At 39.5% G+C, this 23,368-nt stretch overlaps 2 protein-coding genes across 5 annotated transcripts; both read left to right on the forward strand.

The window, feature by feature from the left end:
* Window positions 1–1,083: 1,083 nt before the first annotated feature.
* On the forward strand, window positions 1,084–22,420 carry tmem196b (transmembrane protein 196b). Of its 3 annotated transcripts, XR_009266241.1 has the most exons (7): window positions 1,084–1,430; window positions 2,169–2,225; window positions 2,376–2,633; window positions 3,896–4,273; window positions 6,855–6,947; window positions 7,288–7,401; window positions 22,287–22,419. XR_009266241.1 is itself a non-coding variant. In XM_058745771.1 (4 exons), the coding sequence occupies exons 1-4, from the start codon at window positions 1,266–1,268 to the stop codon at window positions 3,944–3,946; spliced, it is 531 nt and encodes a 176-aa protein (XP_058601754.1). In that variant the 5' UTR covers window positions 1,084–1,265; the 3' UTR covers window positions 3,947–4,469. The 3 variants fall into 3 exon arrangements, 1 of the variants encoding a protein (XP_058601754.1); XR_009266242.1 differs by lacking the exon at window positions 7,288–7,401 and having other exon boundaries at window positions 22,287–22,420; XM_058745771.1 differs by lacking the exons at window positions 6,855–6,947; window positions 7,288–7,401; window positions 22,287–22,419 and having other exon boundaries at window positions 3,896–4,469.
* Window positions 20,881–22,422, forward strand: twist1b (twist family bHLH transcription factor 1b). Of its 2 annotated transcripts, none has more exons than XR_009266243.1 (2): window positions 20,881–21,894; window positions 22,287–22,411. XR_009266243.1 is itself a non-coding variant. In XM_058745772.1 (2 exons), exon 1 carries the CDS (start codon window positions 21,299–21,301, stop codon window positions 21,806–21,808), a length of 510 nt encoding a protein of 169 aa, XP_058601755.1. In that variant the 5' UTR covers window positions 20,886–21,298; the 3' UTR covers window positions 21,809–21,844; window positions 22,287–22,422. The 2 variants fall into 2 exon arrangements, 1 of the variants encoding a protein (XP_058601755.1); XM_058745772.1 differs by having other exon boundaries at window positions 20,886–21,844; window positions 22,287–22,422.
* The last annotated feature ends 946 nt before the right edge of the window (window positions 22,423–23,368 follow it).

Consider the following 23,368-nt stretch of genomic DNA (forward strand, 5'->3'; position numbering starts at 1 on the left):
CAAGCACCGAGGCACATCAAACTGAGATTAATGAGATGTGACTGCCTTTGTCGTAGGACCCTTTCACCAGATCACATGCAGAGGGTGGCCGAGCAGTGTCACACTCACTGAGGGGGATCTGAGCACATCAGTGTGGATAGTAGGCCATTTATCTGGAGTTTATGTAACGATGAAAGATAAAAATAGATCCCTTTCCCCCCACTGAGCTATTTCAGAGTCATGACCGTCATAATGCATTTGTTAAACTACATTTATATTAAATTTGTCAGATAGAAACAGTGAGGGTGTCACCTCCATTGGATGTTGCCAATAATGTTTAAATATTTAGACTTAAAGGGATAGTCCACCTAAAAATGAAAATTCTATCATCATTTAATCTCATCGTTTACACTCTTTCTTTCTTCTGTGGAACAAAAGAAGATATTTTGAAGAATGTTGGTTTTTCTTTGTTCTCGTTTTCCTGCCACTAGTTTGTTACCATGGTTATTCATTAATTATATCAAACCTGTTTGTATTCTGTTTGTTATCTTGTGTATACTGTATAAGGCTCTTCAGTTCCTTCATTCTACATCTGGTGTTTAAGTGCACACTATTTTATTAATATTCTTCTGTGGTTTACCTGTGTTTACTTTGTTTTATAAACCAAGCAGTTACTTTTAACCTTCCTAGTCTACCTTCATCCTCTTTGGACCCATAATGTGACAGAAATGACATGAGGATGAGGAAATGATTTTCATTTTTGGGTGGAATATCTCTTTAAAAGGACAATTCACACCCCAAAAAACACCTATTATTTGGACCCCATTGACTTGCATTGCATGGGCAAAAACAGTTGAAACATTCTTCAAAATATCTTCTTTTGTGGTCCACAGAAGAAAGAAAGGCATTCAGGTTTGAAATGATGCGAAGCTGCGTAAATGATAACTATCCCTCATTCAGGGAAGTAGACCATTAGAAGGCTGCATATGTTTATGGTTTGTGTGTTAAAGGTCAGATACCCATATCACAAACTGTCCAACTGCTTATAATCAGAGAAACATTCTCTGGACAAAAGCTGCACAGAGATTTAATTTTGACTGCTTATTTTAGGTAACGTGTTATAATAAACTGAAATCAGAGTTTAAACTTTAAACGAAACACTTCATTTTTTTTTTCTTAAAGCTGGAATGTGTTACAGAAGATCTGTAATAGCTGGCTGACGAGGCGAGAGAGATTTTCTCCCTTTGACTCTTTCTCACAGTGTGAGGAATGATGCCTGGAGGAGCATGTGCACCAAGCGAGCGCTTGTTTGGAGTTTGCTGGTCCTCTCTGTCTTTCATATGGGACTCGGGGTGTCCTGCATCTCTCTGGGTGTGCTGGGGATCACACAACCCCGCAGGCTACAGAAAAGCCAAACCTCCTTCTACACACCGATATGGAGCGGCGTGTGTGTAAGTAAGAGATCTTAATATCTTCTGCATGAGACTTATATACTATATTACTATACTTAGCAGCAAAAATGTATAATAAAATAATCTCATCTATATAAAATGCAGATAAAATGGTGAATTCTTTCCTTATTAATAAATCTGCTGATTTTTACTCTGATCATCAATTAAAGTGATTTCTACCACTTTTTTCTCTTAAACCTGACAAGATATAAGTATGATTTATAAGATTTAAGATTTGTAATATAAAAGGTGCATGTCACCTTTAATATTATATTTTTCTGTCAAATATTTTGTTGAATTTATTAGTTCAATTGTTAATTAGTTATTCAATTATAATCATTAGCAACTATGTCGTAATGAATGTATTATCATATAATATAATATTATATTATGTTTTTAAAGTATATTTAAACACTTTTCAGTTTTTTTTTAAACTGATAGTTTAAATACAGTAATTACTCTTAGAGTTAATCACTGTGATTTCTAACATCCCAATATCCAGTGTGAAACTAAAATATGATATCCAGAATGTGCAATATGAAATTGCATATATTTTTTTAAATAACACTTTAAATATGATTTAACTTAAAATACATTTGACAGTAATTATTCTTATTAAGCAAGGATTAATGAGGGTGATTTTCACCTTCTCAATATGCAGCTAAAATATGATATCCAGAATGTGTAATTTGAAATTAGAATTTGATTTAGATTTAGTAACACATCTCTGTTTTTCAGTTTCTTGTCTGTGGACTGTGTGGGATACTGTGTGCGAAGAAAAGAACTGGACTGACTGTAAGAGTATAGTGACACAAGGCTCAACAATATAAATATGTCTGTAATCCCTGCTTTATCACTGTTGTGATACTAACGTACAATAAGAACCTGTTTTATATAGTTGTTAATGCTGCATAATTACCCGTTTTGTCCTGCCCCTCATCACAGATGATCCTGTTTTCAGCTTGTTGCATTTGTGGACTTATTGGGGGAATCCTCAACGTCCAGTTTGTGCGTGCAATGGTGAAACGGGCGAACAGCCTGTACTATCTGCACCTGGCCTTCCTCTGCCTGGCCAGCCTGGGCATCTTGAGCTGCACCCTCTCCACCTGGCTCACCTGCAGACTCGCCAGCTGTGAACAGAAAAGACTGTTTCTGGAAAGGGGTCTGTCGCTGCATCATTCTGTGGAGTGCATGGGCGAGAAGGTGAAGGCAACGTGTGGATGAACTATCTAGGGATTGTGACAGCTATTTTACTTTTATTAAAAATGTAAAAGTGTATATTTTATATTTGGTTTGTAGAATTGCTTAGTTTGAGTTAAGTCATGATAATTTGTCTCTTGAGAGATAGCAGGTATTTCATATCAAAGTTATTCATATTAAAGTTCTATAAAAATAAATCCTGGAATATGATCATTCTAAAGGATATGTTTTGTGCCATAATTTATATCTTTGTTTAGTCTACTTTATTCCTGGTTTGCTGATCAATTACAACATTTCAGACCGTTTTAACTGTCAGTGAACAAAGAGTCAGGTGTCAATTTGCAATATGAAGAATGTAATATATGTTAAACCTTCAAAAGGTTAAAAGGTCAATATGACTTAATGTTAACCCTGTAGGGCCTAACATACAAAGTAATAGTCAGAAAATCTTTTTCTTTTTTCTTCTTTTTTTAATGGTACAGTTTATTCATTATTTAGAAGAAATGTTTTTCACAAAATCAAAAAAAAAAAAGTTTTGTGTTGAGTATATATTTATTACACTAGGCTTGTATGGAGGAAAGACACCTCAGTTTTATTCATAGGCCCAAACTGAGTAAAAATGTGCATTTGGTGCAGCTATATGTCCAAAATATGAGATAAAATTCTGATAGCTTGCAAAGTAAATCAATGAGACCTTTATAACCATATAAATATCAGTTGTCAGTTTTATTATTAAAGCTTTGTAGTTTTTCATTTGGGGTGGGGGTGAAACACATACAGTAATGCAATGATGATTAAGAGATGTACAAATTTAATATATATATATATATATTTGATTTGATACATTTTAACATGAAAAATGGCAAACCAAGTAAGTCCAGTTGAAATATTACTAACAATATAAAAGTTATTTTTACATTTTAAAAATCAGAAAAGATTTCACAGCAGAAAGACATGTACTGCGTGTACTCTTTTACTTACTAAAAAGTATCAATCTGAGGGCAGAAGGCATGTAGTTTGTTGTGTACAACAGGTTATTTAGCAAAGTTTTGATCATGTTAATAATTTAGAAGCCTTAGAAATGTGTGTATAACATATAATACAGTATAGGCTTTATAGCGAGGAACAGCAAAGGCAAACTTTTTATCTATATGTGTAACTGTCTGAATATGTGTGTGTGTGTGTGTGTGTGTGAGTGAGTGAGTGTGAGAGAGAGAGCTAGAGAGAGGAAATGATTACACTGATTGTTTTCTCTGGCCTGTCAGGAAGTTCCAGTGAAGCATGCCACGCACAACAGGAGCACCTCACTACCATAAAGCTGCCATAAACCCTCGGATCTGCATCCAGGTCTCCTCAGAAAGACTTACTTTATACCCTGTTCTAATAACCAGACTGTGTTCAAAGCACCTTACAAAATCGCTAATCAAGGATCTGGTACTGACCTTACTGCAGTCACAGAAGGAAAATCCCAAGCTGTTACTTGATAACCAAGGAGGACAAACATTCCAGTGAATGGCCTGGCTGCTATTCGGAATTTACAATACAACAGCTCCATCTGCCGGTGAAAGGTGTCAGCGGCTGAGTGGAGCTATGAATGCCTAAGCAGTAAACAATCACAGATTACCTGCGATGTGACTATACAGGTAGTTTTCGAATGATATAATGACTTTAATGGCAGTCGAGTCTTTAAAGGAATTTCAGCTTTTAAAGAACTTTTAAAATGTCTGCTGAATTGTTAAAAGTAAAGTAACGCAAATGTGTTATTCGCGTCTGTCGCGCAACTCAAATTTGCGCCAGAAGCCGTTAGCTAACGTCAGTTATCTAAAATACAAAACTAAAGGTTCCGTTGTATGTATGTCCTATGTAATGTGTACATCTGCAATAAAATTATAAATAATTACAGTCGTCGTGCTTTATCCATACCACCCTAAACTAATCGCAATGATCTGGTGAACGCGATTTAGGCCTATCTAACTTTGATTAATTAGTGTCACTTTTCACATCTGTTGAAACCCGTTTATAAAATACAAAGCAATAAGCGACCCTGGAACACAAAACCAGTCATAAGGGTAAATTTTTTAAAACTGAGATTTGTACATAATCTGAAAGCTGAATAAATAAACTTTCCATCGATGTAGGCTATAGTTTGTTAGGATAAAACAATATTTGGCTGAGATACAACTATTTGAAAATCTGGAATCTGAGGGTGCAAAAGGGTTTTATTTATTTTATTTATTTATTTATTTTGAGGGATTTTTTGTTTGTTTGTTTTTAGAAAATTGCCTTTAAAGTTGTCCAAATGAAGTTCAGGAAATTTACAAAATATCTTCATGGTACATGATCTTTACTTAATACCCTATGATTTTTGGCATAAAAGAAAAATCAATCATTTTGACCCTTACGATATATTTTTTGGCTATTGCTACAAATACCTATACCCGCGCTATTATGACTGGTTTTGTGGTCCAGGGTCACATATGTGCTTTTACCTTTTGGTTTGACCCCTTTCCCTTCAAGAAATTGACTTTTAATAACGTTTCTACTTCAGTTGTATATGATGGAAATGGAAATAAACTCAATCTTTTTCCCCCTACACATAAGACCTGCATTCAAGAGAGAGCTTCTCAGTGGCAAACTTACTGATATGCTAATTTATGAGAAGAAGCACATCATTCATTAATTTGAGGCATAAGAAGCGATACACTTCTGGATTTATCAATCCATAAATCCCTCCTTTTTTAAAATTGAGCCTCATATGACAGGTGAAAAGTCTGCTGTCTCTGTGAGGATCCTAGAGGGCGCTGTTCCCAGCTACTATAACTCAAGCCCTGCTGCCCCCTTACTCCCTTCTTCCACTTGGTGTCTCTGAAGCTGACAGCCCATGAACCATTCACAAATCATGGTCATGAACAGAAGCATTCCTTTGTCCTCTGGGTATATAGGGCTTCATTTGGTTCATTCCCATGATATATGCTGAGGGCAAGAAGTCGTTTAACACACAATTTATTAGTTTCCTGATTTATAACCCATGTAAAAGAAATGTGGTCCCTGGCCACCTCCCCTTTTGCTCTCCGAATAACCTTTAATAATTTTTTTGACTAATGATGTGAATAAGGAAGAAAGTACAATAATTACACATAAGAAAACAAATGCAAGGCTTGCTTTTTCTTGGACACTTCGATCAGGTATAAGCATATCCATATAATGTAGATATATTGTAGCTTTTATTTTTAATGCTCTTTTACACATAAAGGGTTTCATTTAAAAAAAAATCTAAATGAGGCAAAATACAGAGCACAAGAATGATCACCCATATTTTTAGTGACCTTGGTCCTTTTTTCATTACTCTTCTTCCTATGCATTTCAAAAAAAAAAAAAAAAGTTTTAAAATATGAAAACTTTTGATTTATGCATTGCATTTAAATTACTCAAAAAAAAAAGTACAAAAAATTAAAAATAAATCAATGGTACAGGATAACATTTTCGATGTATTATGAGTATAAAAATACTGTGTAATATAAGTAGAATAAAAAGTAAGAAAATAAAATACAGTGTAATATAAAATTATATATATATAATTTTAATACATTCCATATAATATATTTTATATATATATATATAATTACATTTATTTAACAGAAATTAACAAAATATATAACAGAAATTAATAAATTATATATATATATATATATATACAACAGTTTATAATTTTTATATTACATATTATATTTGACATACATTATATTGCTTGATGTTATATAAAGCAATCACACTGACTAATGGCTTCTAGAATAGGACGTATCTTCACTTTCATGCCATCTTTCATGGTATGACTTTCTTGAAAGGTTTGTACATTATCATTAAAAAGCAATTTCTCTATAGAGAAAACGAATGGGATTTTCCGACTATTGCACTCCATTGCCTGCATCTCACTAACCTTCTAAAACTTCCCCCATTTTATCTTAGATAAACATAAACACGCCCTGTTCAGATGGAAAATGTTTTATGGATAATTATCGGAGGACAACTTGCTCAATCAGCTGGAACAATGTTTCTTTAAATCAGTCAGTTTGTTTCTCTTGCTGGTTGCTTTCCACATTTGCTCGTCTGGATGAGCGGCGACCTTGTTCCACTGACTCATACGAGCAAAGATTTTGTGACTCACTGTTGGCGGTGTCTGAGGGATGAGCTGTGTAAATCATCTCTGCTCTTCTCCCCTCCCAGAGCCACTGAGAACTCGGGGTAACCTGCACCAGTGGGATGTTCTCTCCATAACTGCCTCTCTGAGCATTAAACCACACAGCAATCACAATATGAGTGAGTATTTGGAGGAAGCTAGTGGAGACAGGAAGTAGTCCTCTGTATCGTTTGCTGGCTCATCACTCTGGCAGAGAATGCTTGGAAATTTAAATGTCATTGTGTGGTTAATTTCAGAGGTGCCGCTGAGTTGATTTTGAGTGTAGAATGTTCTACTGACTGAAGTTCAAAAATAACTGTTGCCCTTGGCTATCACACTCCGTGGAGCTAAACTGATACATTACTGTATTTGTAAGGCATAGTGCAGCTTTTGACCACTCAAAACAAAGGGCTCTACCAGGTAGCAGCGTGTGTGGTGAGTGTTTTAGATGGAGAAGATGAAGGGAATTCTCTTGTGCAGGGTCACGTTGACGCTGTAGCAGCTGAGGTCTGCCAACCCCGCCTATAATGGAGAACACAGACATGGAGAAGTGCACTGAAGGATGTGGTCAGAGGGAGATGAGGCTTACCAAATGTATTAATGATTCATTAATTGTCTGTAAATGTTAAGAGGTGAATTCCCATAGAATACCCTTTGGTACAATCCATCTGATCCTGGATCAGAGTGGAAATTTGAAGGAGGGTTATTTATATTTACTGATTAAGCATGTATTCGGGAAATTTTGGAAATTCTGGGAAACCTTGTAATGAGGTTACCTACATCACCATTAATAAACACCATCCTTAGTGCATTATTTAGGCAAGAAAGAATCAGTATTTTTTATCTTGTTTTACTGTAAAAATTATTTATACATGCTTAAAACAAGATAAAAAATTTCAATAAGATATTGGCACGGTTTCACAGACAGGGCTTAGACTAAACCAGGATTAGGCCATAGTTCAATTAGGCCTAATTAATTTAAGTAATTTTTTATAAACATGCTTAGAAAAAAAACATTACTGGGGTGCATCTTGAGACAAAACAAAGGCAAAAAAATTTAAAATACTTGTAATCAGACTACAGTTACTTTTTTTTAAATTATTGATTACACGATTACATATTATTCACACAATAGCAATAAATTATTCATAACTCCTGTTTAAAATAACCTACTGCTTATGTACATTCAGACAAAGACCAGTCATTAGTCAGGTGGCTACACAGCATTTGACCACTGGATTTACAAAAATTATTTAACATTTAAGAAGTATTTCAACACTTCATGAACTACTGATGAACACATTAATATTTATTTGAATTATCATTCAGTGGGCTCCCTTTCAGTCGGTCACTCCAAGTCATGTCGGGTGACAGACGAATTGGGATCTCGCTTAGAGAGACCAATCCACTTCGAGTGTAACTAAAAGAGCCAATCCACATTGGCATGCGATTATTGCATCCAGCTGCCGCTGATCACAGCGTGAGTATAAGTAGGCAGCTGGTGCAGTGCATATTCAGCTTTTCGCTTCGGAGCCGAGCGGTCTTATCGTTCTGCTCCTGACCTCTACTATGAGTGCCTACAAGTCAGCGCTCTCAAGGAAGCTCTCGTGCTGGTGCTACGGCGCTTCAGCGGCGGTGGTTCTTCAGTGGTGAGTGGATTGCACACATCAGTCTGCACTACCCCATGTTTGTGTTGCAGGCGGCCAACGCCCCTGTACGCTTCAGCACACTAAAAGAGCGAATTCCAAAAGAGCATTCACGGGTGGAACGTCTTTTTAAAGACGAGTCTTTTTAAAGATGCCTTTCTACCCATGCGTTTCTGAATGCGGTCGTTACCTGGCGCCGGGTAATGGTCACGATCGCTGCCTCTTGTGTCTGGCCGTTAAGCACGCCGAGGTGGCTTTTGCATCCAAGATGGCGGTGCGGTCAGACGCAGCGGCTTCTCCGGGTCCCAAAGACGGTGCTTTCATGTCTTTTAATGTCGTCTGTTCGTCTCAAAACAATGTCAATTTACCACTAATTCATCGGGAGATCACTCCGGGATACATCTATGATCGCCAAAGCCTTTTGGATATCGACAACACATGCAAACACAAACTCTCGCCGGCAGCTACTGAGAAGGCAGTAGAAGGCAGCAGATGCTCCTGTCTTGCGTGCAGAGATCGCAGTCCTACTGGTGAAGGATGCGATAGAGCCGTCCTCCAGCCGATATGAGGACGGCGTTTTACAGCCCTTACTTCATTGTACCCAAGAAAGGCGGTGGGTTGAGACCAATCTTGGATCTGCGCGTCTTGAACCGGGCCCTTTACAAACTTCCGTTAAACACATTTTCGGGTGCGTCCGTCCCAGAGATTGGTTTGCAGCGATCGACCTGAAGGACGCGTATGTGATTCCATGTGTCGATCCTTCCGCGCCACAGGCCATTCCTGCGGTTTGCATTCGAAGGATGGGCATATCAGTACAAGGTCCTGCTCTTTGGGCTGTCCCTGTCGCCCCATGTCTTCACGAAAGTTGCGGAGGCAGCCCTTGCTCCCCTGAGAGAACAGGACGTTCGCATTCTCAACTACCTCAACGACTGACTCATACTGGCTCAGTCTCAAGACCAGTTGTGCGAACACAGGGACTTGGTGCTCTGGCACCTCAGCCAGTTGGGCCTTTGGGTCAACTGCGAAAAGAGCAAACTCTCCCCGATGCAGAGGATCTCTTTTCTCGGTATGGAGTTGGATTCTGTCAATCAAACAGCACGCCTCACACAGGAACGTGTTCAGTCGGTGTTGAACTGCTTGAAATAATTTCAGAGACTCCTGGGGCATATAGCAGCTGCAGCGGCAGTCACGCCGCTGGGGATGCTTCATATGAGACCACTTCAACACTGGCTCCATGGTCAAGTCTCGAGGTGGGCGTGGCAATGCGGCACTCACCAGGTCAGAGTCACACCGGCCTGCCGCCAAACCTTCACCCTGTGGTCAGACCTATCGTTTCTCTGGGCAGGAGTGCCCCTGGAACAAGTCTCAAGGCATGCTGTGGTTTACAGGGGAATGCCGTCTCTAAGCAGAGGATGGCCCACTGGATAGTTGACGCCATCACCCTGGCTTATCAAGCACAGGGTGTGCCCTGCCCATTCAGGTTGAGAGCTCACTCTACTAGAAGTGTTGCATCCTCCTGGGCGCTGGCTCGCAGCGCTTCGCTGGCAGATATTTGTAGAGCTGAGGGCTGGGCGACCCCTAACACGTTCACTAGGTTCTATAGCCTTCGTGTGGAACCGGTTTACTCCTGTGTGCTCACCTCAAACAGGTAGAAGCACTGAGAGGCTCCGGTTTCGGGTTGGCTTGCTAAAACTGCTCCAGAGAGTCCGTACTGTAGACCCTGTCGAGCTCCTCCATCTCCATCCATCGTGAGAACCGGTAGAGGGCTGGGTTCCATATGTAGAGACTTAATGGGATCCCATATGTGTAAGTCCACGGTATAGCCTCAGAGCCTGTGTTTTCCGTTTTCCTTCTGCCATTCCCAAGAGGCTACAATCTCCTCTAATCTTCCATATGCACCTAAACAGTTGTTCATATGTGCAAGTGCTTCTGAACCTCCTTCGGGAAGGATGGGGCTTCCGCAGCGTTCCTGATCCAAGTGGAACGGGTACGTTTTCCCAGAGATCCCAATTCATCGGTCACCCAACGTGACATCTCAGTTCCCTCCTTCAAGGAACAAGGGTTACATACGCAACCGAGATGTTATTCAACCATGTGTTACTATGTCTTTGGAAAGCTTTTGTCCTTAAAACACATGCACAAATTCACATTATTTCTTTTTTATATGTAATGCAAGGATTCCCGAACTCTTTCACCTAATATATTAACTTGAAGTATCCCTGAGATATATATATATATATATATATATATACACAGTGGGTACAGAAAGTATTCAGACCCCCTTAAATTTTTCACTCTTTGTTATATTGCAGCCATTTGCTAAAATCATTTAAGTTCATTTTTTTCCCTCATTAATGTACACACAGCACCCCCATATTGACAGAAACACACAGAATTGTTGACATTTTTGCAGATTTATTAAAAAAGAAAAACTGAAATATCACATGGTCCTAAGTATTCAGCCCCTTTACTGTGACACTCATATATTTAACTCAGGTGCTGTCCATTTCTTCTGATCATCCTTGAGATGGTTCTACACCTTCATTTGAGTCCAGCTGTGTTTGATTATACTGATTGGACTTGATTAGGAAAGCCACACACCTGTCTATATAAGACCTTACAGCTCACAGAGCATGTCAGAGCAAATGAGAATCATGAGGTCAAAGGAACTGCCTGAAGAGCTCAGAGACAGAATTGTGGCAAGGCACAGATCTGGCCAAGGTTACAAAAAAATTTCTGCTGCACTTAAGGTTCCTAAGAGCACAGTGGCCTCCATAATCCTTAAATGGAAGACGTTTGGGACGACCAGAACCCTTCCTAGAGCTGGCCATCTGGCCAAACTGAGCTATCGGGGGAGAAGAGCCTTGGTGAGAGAGGTAAAGAAGAACCCAAAGATCACTGTGGCTGAGCTCCAGAGATGCAGTCGGGAGATGGGAGAAAGTTGTAGAAAGTCAACCATCACTGCAGCCATCCACCAGTCGGGGCTTTATGGCAGAGTGGCCCGACGGAAGCCTCTCCTCAGTGCAAGACACATAAAAGCCCGCATGGAGTTTGCTAAAAAACACCCGAAGGACTCCAAGATGGTGAGAAATAAGATTCTCTGGTCTGATGAGACCAAGATAGAATTTTTTGGCCTCAATTCTAAGCAGTATGTGTGGAGAAAACCAGGCACTGCTCATCACCTGTCCAATACAGTCCCAACAGTGAAGCATGGTGGTGGCAGAAGCATGGTGTTGGCAGCATCATGCTGTGGGGGTGTTTTTCAGCTGCAGGGACAGGACGACTGGTTGCAATCGAGGGAAAGATGAATGCGGCCAAGTACAGGGATATCCTGGACGAAAACCTTCTCCAGAGTGCTCAGGACCTCAGACTGGGCCGAAGGTTTACCTTCCAACAAGACAATGACCCTAAGCACACAACAAAATTAACGAAGGAGTGGCTTCACAACAACTCCGTGACTGTTCTTGAATGGCCCAGCCACTTAAACCCAATTGAGCATCTCTGGAGAGACCTAAAAATGGCTGTCCACCAACGTTTACCATCCAACCTGACAGAACTGGAGAGGATCTGCAAGGAGGAATGGCAGAGGATCCCCAAATCCAGGTGTGAAAAACTTGTTGCATCTTTCCCAAAAAGACTCATGGCTGTATTAGATCAAAAGGGTGCTTCTACTAAATACTGAGCAAAGGGTCTGAATACTTAGGACCATGTGATATTTCAGTTTTTCTTTTTTAAAAGTCCCATGGCATGAAAATTTCACTTTATGAGTTTTTTATCATTAATATGAGTTCCCCTAGCCTGCCTATGGTCCCCCAGTGGCTAGAAATGGCGATAGGTGTAAACTGAGCCCTGGGTATCCTGCTTCGCCTTTGAGAAAATGAAAGCTCAGATGACCCAATCTGGAATCTTCCCTTTATGTTGTCATATGGGGAAAGGTTACCTCCCCTTTCTCTGCTTTGCCCGCCCATGAGAAAATGAGCTACTACCGTGCGAGGCGAGCGCAATATTTTTTTTCCTCGAGCCTTTTCATGGCTTGCAAAAGAGCGAAGCATGACAGTTGCTCAGTGTTTGGATGTACAAATGAACACCGAAGTATTTTTTTAGTTCCTTCATCCGAGCCTATGGCTAGCATTAGCTACATGATAATAACTGTAACAGCATACATAAACAAACCAACTAAAGTACCGTTTCCAGACACAATATTTTTAACTAACCATTCGGAGACGTCCTGCTGTAGCCGCTGAGTTGCAACTTCTTCATCCGGTGCTTCTCCATCCGGATCAGATTCTGGTCAAACTGAAAAGCTTGAACGACTGTGTGTCTACGAGCCATTGCGATACATCCACTGTCAACATTAGCGCATGGTAGCGCAAGCTGGTTAAGGCCACACACCCACCCTCCACCTTGCCCCGCCTCTCTCGTCCTTAAAGCTACAGACACAGAAATGGCACGTCCTAAGGAAAGCTCATTGTGGGACTGGCTTGTAGTGGCTGAAATTCTGCACCAAGGCTGAATTTCGGGAAAGAGACTTCAGATACAGTACTAGGGACCACTTAGGCCTATATAAAAGCATCCAAAAAGCAGCATGTCATGGGACCTTTAATAAATCTGAAAAAATGTCAACAATTCTGTGTTTTTCTGTGAATATGGGGTGCTGTGTGTACATTAATGAGGAAAAAAAAAATGAAAACTTAAATGATTTTAGCAAATGGCTGCAATATAACAAAGAGTGAAAAATTTAAGGGGGTCTGAATACTTTCCGTACTCCACTGTATATATATATATATATATATATATATATATATATATATATTGTCACGTTTATGGTCTGTGTTGGTTTTGTTTTAACCCTGTCTTAGTTCCTGTTTCCTTATTTGGTCATTTTCCTGTCCTTGTTTAGTTTGATTATGATTCCGTTCAGCTGTTATGTGATTAATTAGCCCTTGTATTTAAGTTCCGGTGTTTATCCTCGTCTCCGTGGTCCTCGTTCCTCCCTGCTGTGTGCCGCTCACTCAAGCCTGCCGGCTGTGGCTTCCCCCAAGCCCACCGGCCGTTCTGAAGTCAAGCCCGCCGGCTGCTCCGATGTCAAGCCCACCGGCTGCGGCTGACTACAGCTCCAAAGTTCGCTCCAGTGCCCCTGACCAAGAGTTCAGTGCAGGCTCCAGCCCCTGACCAGTGTCAAGTCATGTCCCCTGAAGTTTTGTCCAGAGGAACATTTTTAATCAGTCTTGTCTGTCTTGTCTGTTGGGGTTCCTGAGAAGCGGGCTGCTTCTCTTGTCATGGCCACGGAGGCTATTCCAAAGCCGCTTGCTTCTCCGGTTGCCTTGATGGAAGTGGTTCCTGAGTGCATACCCTGTGAGGGCCCCTGACACCACGTCCAGTCCAAGGAGGGCTGTGGTGCTCCCGTCATGCCCAGAATGGGCCTCAGCTTCCGAGCCTAGCCCATAAAGGGTTCCTGTTCTTGTGAATAGCCCCGAGAGGGCTCCTGTTCCTGTGTTTAGCCCGTGGAGGGCTCCTGTTCCTGTGTTTAGCCTGCGGTGGACTCCTGTTCAAGCGTTTAGCCTGCAGAGGGCTCCAGTTCCCGAGTTGAGCCCCATAAGTTTCCCCAATGATTTTTTTTTGGGGGGTGGGTAGTAGGGCTCTGGCGGTAGTGGCCTCCAGAGCTCCCTGCTCCACCATGGCCTCAAGAACTCCAGAACTATTTATGTTCCTGTTTGTTCAGTTAGTTTCCGTCTGGTCTACTTGTTACGTTCCTTGTGTTCCTGTATGTCTCAGCCCTGCCTTGTCTTGCCCTGTTGGATTTTATTAAAGACTGTTTATTTGAGTTTATCCTCGTCTCCGTGGTCCTCATTCCTCCCCACTGTGTGCACCATGACATATATATATATATATATATATATATATATTTAAGTATCACATTTGCATGTTCACGTTAATGGTCACATGACATGCAGGTAAGCATAAAATATTTTTAGTAATTTTTTATTTATTTTTTTAATTCTGATTTTCATTTAATTTATTCATTATTTAATTAATTATTAGCTTTTCGTTAAACTCACGAAACCCCTGCGGTTCTTTTACAAACCCCAGTTTTTGAAAACTTGATGTAATGTTCACTTCACTTCATGTTGTTAATTACAAGAAATCTAATATATTTTCTTACTCTTTGTATTTTTATATCAATATGGTACATATTGGTAAATATGGTTGTCCTACTTAAATCAATTTGATAAACAAGTTTGTTCAAAAGTAATCTAAAAGTAATCTAAAAAGTTGTCTGATTACCTAAAATGGATTACGTTACTAACTACAATTTTTGTCATGTAATTTGGAATCAGGAACGGACTACAATTTGTAAGTAATCTACCCTGCTCTGACACATTTTTTTGAACTATTCCTTTAAGTACAAAAAATATGGGCTTGTGTCTGTCTATATGTGTGTGCGTGTGTGTTAAAGCAGGTATTTGTATGTGCACCTGCAGTTCACGCCTATAACAGCCATCTGCTGGACATTAGAGAGGTGACGGCGGGTCGCTGTTTGTCTGTTCAGGATACGACTGACTCTCAGCACAGTACACCAGAGGCTTGTGTTTAATGGTGAACTAGGGAGAGGCTGAATGACTCACTTAGACAACAATAAACTAGCCTGAATCATACATATACAGTTATCAAAGAATGAAAATATTTACAACTTGTAGTATCTCCAAGTGACACTTTTTTTTTTTTCTTGTTTTTTTTTTTTCTGGCAAAGGCATCACCAAATCCAGTGGCAACTGAAAAGGATGGTAACAATTCTCACTATTAGTTGTTTATTAGCATGCCCATTATTAACATATTGGCTGTTTATTAGCTTATAAAGCACACATTCTGCAACATTAGTTGCTGCAAGATTGATCTTTTTTAACTTTATTTTCTGAAATACTTACAAAACTAAAATATCTAGTTCAATTTCACATAAAATACCATAATTAAGCACAAAACAGCATATGCACACTAAACACAACCACAACTTCAATACCAACATCTATAGTTTCAGTCCTCATAAGTTCCAGTTCCTTGTCTTGGCCTTGTGACATAATGTCCCTTCTCCTTTAAAAAAAAAACAAAACAAAAAAAAGTACATATATACATGCCACTTACTTTTTGATTAGTAAAATGAATGAATTAATTAAACAATCAATCGGTCAAAAGAGAAGATGCAATTTTTGTAAATTTGCTTAGGGCCAAATGATTTCACATTTAAGTAACTGTGACAAATCCATAGGCTTGATGATTCCCCGTCCTTTGTTTAAAATATACATATCGCCGTGTACAAACGCTCTTCTACAGTGGCTGTAGTAGCATGTAAATTCTTTCCCTTTTTATTGAGCCCCATCTCAGCAGAACCCTACATATCTCAGGAGAAAGCGTCTATAAGTTCAAAGTGGCGTTTCCAGGAACCGTGGCCTGGAGATCACTCAGGAGGGGTGTAGCTTTCAGTGTCCTGCAGGGAAGGGCTGAAGGGTGGCGGAGTTCTCACTGCTCACTTTGCACCTCTTTCCTTGTGGACTTTCTCTCTCACGCTGCCTGTTCCTCTCGCTCACCGTCTGTATCTCTCAAGCTGTTCATCTCACTCTCACGCTCTGCCTTCCATGATGTATTTGACTCTGTTTGCCTGTCTCACAAACTCTTTGCTTTTCTCCCACTCATGCTGTCTGTCTTCATCGCTCTGTCCGTCTGTCTGTCTGTCTGTCTCCCTTGAGCAACTCAAACTTGCTAAGATGAGAACTTCATAGTCGTGCTGTTAAGTCACTTCATTAAAGTTAAACAAACAAGCTGCCAGAAGCTCCGAGAGGTAACACGATATTCAGCCCAATATCATGAATTCAGATTATTCTTTGGGCTAAAGTGAGTTTTCACCACACATTTCTGCCAGTGCATAATAAAGAAACTGTGGCTGTCTGCGGATCGTTCCAAGAAAAACATTGTTTAGCAGGCCAGTGATTGTGTACTGACAGGCAGGAGTAGTTTCCTGGGAAAACTACGCCTGTAGGTGCATTGAACAGTTGGTGTGATGGAAAAATTGTGATGGTGCAGACAAGAGGAGAGATATTGTTGTTGCTCCCACACATTTTTGGAGATCTCCTGCTTATAAAAACCTCCGAAGAATTTATCGGCGGTGTAACGCGAGGCCTTAAAGCTGACAAAACGAAAAATATTCAGACGTCTGTGGCTCTAAGTACCCCACTTGAAACGAAAGGGTCACACAAATTTTAATACCTCAGACAACCAGTGCTTGACCCCAAACACAATCTCTCTTTCTATATCGCTCCCTCTCTTCCCCCAGCTGCAGAGTTGAGGAGTGTTGGTGGGAGGACGTTGCGGCTGAGCTTCCCTCGAGTGCAGGCTGCAGAGCCAGCGGGAGCATCCGTCCCCTTCCTCTGTTGTTTTTGGCACGGGACGCCCATCCCCTCCCCTGCTCACGCTCCCTCAGCCTACAACCCCCAACCTCTGCCTGTTACCCCAACGTCCCATATTCATCCCCACACACAGCTGTAGCACTCTTGGTGACCCCGACTGTCATCGCACACACACCAACAAACACGCATGCAGTAAAATAACTCAAGTTCAAACAGATAGTCAAGTATGCTGATAACTAAGATAACTAAAGATAACTAAGGTACAGCCCAAGGCTGCTTAACTACCATAGTACGATGCACTGTTGGAGAAATTAACTAGTTGCGACTGTTTCCTGAGACTGTAGTAGCATGGTCACAACTGCCATCAACAATATAGGACTATCGTTAATGCATAACTTAATCTAATTATGTGATTCAAGATCACAATTAATGTGAAAGGATTGTAGTTCATTTACAGGAAACAACAGAAAGCCATTGATTTTTATCACGTTTACATGCAATATGCAATACTCCTATGGACTATACAGTATATTTGGTTTATTCTTCAAAATACGAAACATGGCATCTGAGAACTACCCAGCAAACACAGAACTTTCACCTAATGTTCCCGTTTGGTTATTTTTGGGAACCAAATAAGAACATTTTGGGAACCTAAAATTGTTAGCTGGGTACATCACTATTACTGATCCCTCTTGCATCATTCTTCATGTTTTCCTTATGCATTTATGTACATGTGCACTCTTCCACAATTACGCTGATTATTAACACACTAAAATGTATAAATTTAAAACTTAAAAAGATATAGAATGTACTGTATGTTAACTTGCTTATACTAAAAAGAAACTATACTTCTAATCACAGGTCGAGATGCTGTTTGCAAATGTTTCTTGGAACTATGCTATCAGGAAACGGAGAATCATTGAACTATGTTAGTAAATGCATTAACCTGGATTCACTATCTGAATTATATAGTGAACTCGGCAACATACTGTGCCATTTACATTAGTGAACAAAAATGTTGTCGCTTTTAAAACTAAAACACCACAGTTTGTGTGTGTGTGTGTGTGTGTGTGTGTAGGTGGTCTGACATGACACACTGAGTAATGATTTGGACTGGTATGGAGCGACTCAGTGGCCCCAAGAACATTAAAACAATGGAACAGTGTCTAATCTAAAAACATAAAAGAGATCATGGGCCTCTAACAGATTCATTGTATAAATTCATCAGTTTCACTGAAATTTAATTAAATAAATGCTAAACTTTAGCACTGATAAAAAGGGAAATAACTTTAAATGACTTGACGATGTAAACAATATAGCCTATACTTTGTGTATACAATATGTCTACAATGTATGCAATACATGTCATGCTAAATAATGCTTTTACTGTATGAAAATATCATTTATTACAAAAAAAAAACCTCTTCTGTGTTTTTGTGTAGCCTATCACCAACTACAAGTTGATAATGAACACGTTTATGAACAACCAGTCAGTATCATTGAGTAATAAGTTGGAAAATCAAGTATACATAAAACATGAAATTAATAAAACAATTAATGCCACACACTATTCACATTTTAGAAACAATTATATGAAAGCCATCTGATTGCTGTTAGCATAAGCTAACATAAGTGACTAAGTTTTACCAGTAATGCTGGGTTTGCACTATGTGATTTTAGGCCCGAATTTTACTAACCCACAGATTTCCGGAGACCAGACTTAAACCCAAAATCTTGCAGTACATCTATTTTAAAATTATGTTTTTGTTGTGGTGCTGGTGATTCCAAAGCTGTGCAGGAAACAGCCTATATGCATCACACTAAAAACACTTGGTTTCTTTTCACTCTTGGCCTCTATTTCATCCTGACATTGTGAACATTTAATGTTATTATTAAATATTATTAAATATTTAATGTGAACATTATATTTTAAAAAGCTCTCTCAGTAAGTGATGCTTGCTTGGTTGGCTTACGTCTACCAAGAGGAATACAAACTCAAAACCTCCATGTGCCACTTCTCTGTTGCTCATCCAGCCACATCCAGACCAGCACAGCCATCTTCACTGAAAGCACTCATTCATAGTCCAGTCCTCAGATCCAGACAGGCTAGATCTGCCTATATTCATCCTCACCTCTCTAATCTTCACCCATATCCTTTCTCTTTTGTGGGCCAGACAGGTCCTATCAGGAGCCGATATGATGTCTGGAGTCTGCCTCTCATCATGAAGTTAGTTCATTTGAGGGCCTGAATGTAATGAGAATAAACTGCTAACCCCCTCCAATAAACAGCTCTCCAGTACCTAAAATAAAAAAGATGTTAAAAATAATGAAATTAGTATTTTTCCCCACTGACTTTATTTTAATTTTCATTTCTTAAACCTTATTATCATCAGAAATGTGGTAAATCTATTGTCTGTCTGTCTGTCTTGTCTGTCTGTTCATCCATCCATCCATCATTTTCTGAAATGATTTATTTGTCCTTCCAAGTATAGCATACAATGTAAGATGGTAGAATAACTTGCAAGGAAATCCCGAGAAAGTGATATGCATGAGCAGAACCCGCTAATGAGCCTTCAACATTTTGCCTCCCCTTTGAGAACAGTTGCTGATGAGGTAGTAGTGAATATGAGAATATTCAATCTAGTAATACATGTAGGCATACAGTACAACATTGCTGGCGTTTCAGCACTTGACAGGAGTGAAGGCCCAAAGAGACAAGACTGTTCCTTTCACAGTGCCGTTAATACATGATAATGCAGTTATTGGAGCCCTCATGAAGTGCTCTGTCTTTAGAGCAGTGCTGGATCTGTCCTTGCACTCTGTGCTGCAGGAGGAGCTGTAAAATATCAGATTCTTGGACTTCTCGATATTTGAGTCAGAGCGTGAATCATCATCACATACTTAGTGTGAGTCAAAATCCTCACTCACTCAGCAGTCCAGCACAGGGAAATCGATTATATGCCACGTGTGTGGTGTTAGATGTATAATGCGAATCCAGGATTTGTCTTTTAAGAGACCCAAGGAGCTGAAACAGGACTGCACAAACATTGGACTGAGCCGAACCAAAATCCCCTGACATGTTTATCAATCCCCCGCCCTAGCTGCACAAATTGTGCAACAACTTTAAATTATGCAAGAGGTGAATATTGGACATTACCAAGATAATTTATGTCCCCTTGGTAGGGCTGCAAGCCCAAGTGTTATAGGGTTATCTGGTTGCTCAAAGACCTTCAGATATAGTGCTGTACTCTGTGTTGTCCCTGGATAAAAACATGAAGCATGACAGGGTGGAAACGGGAGATTTTGTTTCTTCTTTGTCTTGAGATAGTTCTGCCTTTAAAATGTGATGAATTGCAATTATTCTCAGGTGAAATGGAAAAAGTGTAAACTGTAAATGTTAAAAGTTGTATTGGATTGTATCTGGACTTCTGATGGATTTCAAGATAATTTGTGTTATTATCTGATTTATTTCATTACCTGTTAAATTCAAGCACTTGTAACTAGTATTACGAATTTGGAATGAACAACCAAAATATCACGACCCCTGGTGGAGAACATTTATCAGTTCACTTTATATAAACACAACTATAAAATTACAAATCTGTGCAGTGTTACAGTGAACAGTATTTTATCCATGTGTTAAAAGCACATGGATTCTGATGATTTACGCTCGACATGTTTAGGTTGTGACCTTGGTTTGGGTTTCAAATGGTTCTTGCAAGTGAAGGGCTGTCACAATCGAGATAGATTATGTAATATATAATTCATGTAAATTACTGAGTCTGAAAAGCACTTATTTGAATCCTAAAATATTATTTCGAATTAAATCTAATATTTTCAGACATAATTCTGCATTTATAATTCCTAATTGATTTCTAAACACAAATCAAGCTGTTATTAGAATTTTTTTTTTTTGTTTACATTTGTCAGTGGCTTTTTTTTTTTTCGTTTCAGAGACTAAATGTTGTTGTGGTCATTGTGAAGTTCTAAAAGAATATGTTCGTGTGATGAAATAACCAATAACCGAATTAAGTACGTTAAGTTGATTCTAGAATGCGCTGACTTATACAATGTTTTAAAATCTAATCGATGCACAGCGAATCCTTTCAGTTAGTTGCGCATGCGATCGCTATTTTTTTCTGCTCACCAAAGAACTGTCAGACTTGTCAAGGAAAATATCTCGAGTTTAAAAGAAAAGTTTCCCCCACCCTCCTTCTCGCGTCTTAAGCCTTCTTGGCCAATCGTCTCTCTTCTCACAAACACTTTAGCAGACTATAAGAGCTCCCCAACTTTTTCCTTTCAACTTAACTCAAAGTTGCTCGGAATCCCGGATACCTAGTTATTTCCCAGACCCAGAGAATAAACAACGCACGCTTGGAATTGTATTTCACCCTCATGAGGGAATAACGTCTTGCTTCGCACGCGCTTTCAGCAGACTTGAACGAGATGCCCGAAGAGCCCGCGCGAGACTCCTCCAGCTCCCCAGTGTCTCCCGCGGACAGCCTCAGCAACAGCGACGGAGAGCCCGACAGGCCACCGAAGAGGAGCGGAAGGAAAAGACGGTCGAGCAAGAAAAACGGGGAGGATTCCGATAGCTCGACCCTTGGGAAAAGGGGGAAAAAGTCTAGCAACAGCAGCAACAGCCCTCAGTCTTTTGAGGAGCTGCAGACGCAGCGCGTGATGGCGAACGTGCGCGAGCGACAGAGGACGCAGTCGCTCAACGAAGCGTTTGCGGCTTTGCGCAAAATCATCCCCACTTTACCCTCCGACAAACTGAGCAAAATACAGACGCTAAAACTCGCCGCCAGATACATCGATTTTCTCTGTCAGGTTCTACAGAGTGACGAGCTGGACTCCAAGATGGCAAGTTGTAGTTATGTTGCTCATGAGCGTTTGAGCTACGCGTTCTCGGTTTGGAGGATGGAGGGCGCATGGTCCATGTCTGCATCTCACTAGTGTGCAGGGAAACTTTTTTGTTTTTGTTTTCAAATGGTACGCTTTCACAATATCCCTCCGTCTTTAACGATGTTGTAAACAACTGAGTAAGATCTCTCAAAACATTTACTTCATTTTACACGTTTAGTCACGAGTTGGAAAGCCAACAACTGTTGCATGTAATTCAGATCGTCTGGATTTGTTTACTATCAGCATGGCTTTATTTTTACACACTGCCTCTTCCTTTAGATATAGCAGTAACGCTAAATAAATAATTAAGTTTGGTCAAAATGTAGCTTAAGTCTATAAAAAGTTGAGAAGCTGTTAAACAGCTATTGCATGTAATGCAACTGAAATTGTTTACCAGTACGGCCTATTGTAGCACAATTTTTCCACAATCGATTACAATGATTCCCCCCCTCAAAACAAATAGGTTACTGTAAATAATGTTGTGCCTAAAGCAAACATTGTCCCGCCTAAATCATGCTATTATTCGCAGGTGAAAGCCAAGAGCTGGGAAAACTCGAGGACCAATGCGCCGACACAATGCTAGATTCCTTCATAATCTTGGGGAAAACTGCAAATGTTCCAACAGAGGTCATGGCTATTATCGAGAGAAGGCCACGGACAGCGAATTGCTGCGCGTGCGCTGCATATGGACTTCCTCGCGAGTGTTATTAATGACGACGAATGTTGGAAATGTGTGCATATGCATGTTTTTTATTTTTGTTTTTTGAAGACTCAGTTGTGCATAGCTTTCTTGGAGAAAGTGAAATTGCATCACAAAGACTGTCGATGAGAAGATGGGGAATGAAGCCTCTAGTTCGAATCCTGTGCAAAATACAAAGTTTTAGTACAATTCTATTTATTTATTGATGACACACTTTTTGAAATGAAGGAAAATGTATCCTGTGTCGAAATGCATTCTTATTTTTTTGCTACTTTTGTAAATAAATGTGTATTTCTGTAATAAAGATGAAGAACTTTTAAGAAATATTTCACGTTAGTATCAAAATTGATTTACTTCATTTGTGTATACGATTTTGGAAAAACTATGAAAAAAATTACAACGAAAAACAGTAAATACACGAAGAATGATTTTAATAGTTACATTTAAAAATAATTACACGAGTTGGTTGACATAGGCAGGAAATCAGACAAAAATACGTTCAATGAAGTTGAAAAATAAAAACATAATACATTTTAATCTAAACAATAAGCCATTGTTTTATTACTTTTAGTAAAAAAATAAAAGTGTACCTATTTTAATAGTGCAATACAGACTTTGTATTAATTCATACAATACAGTATGAAAAATAAAGAGCATAAGAGAAAATGGTGCATTATTACCACATTAGAACGCATTATAGATGAAACTGCATAATTTAAAATAGTCTTTAACGATTGCATAAGACTGTGATGAAATATCAAGTTTTATTCCAATAGGTCTGGCTAATTCTGACTTCTGATTTAGTTGGCTGACAATCTAAGCCGGAGTTATGGACGTTAAAGGTTCAATAATAGGCCCTACGTACTGTCTGTTCATCTGAGAGAGAGAAAAAAAGGGAAGCGGACAAGAAA

Source organism: Onychostoma macrolepis, chromosome 16 (assembly GCF_012432095.1).
Source record: "Onychostoma macrolepis isolate SWU-2019 chromosome 16, ASM1243209v1, whole genome shotgun sequence".
In the NCBI taxonomy this organism is placed as follows: Eukaryota; Metazoa; Chordata; class Actinopteri; order Cypriniformes; family Cyprinidae; genus Onychostoma; species Onychostoma macrolepis.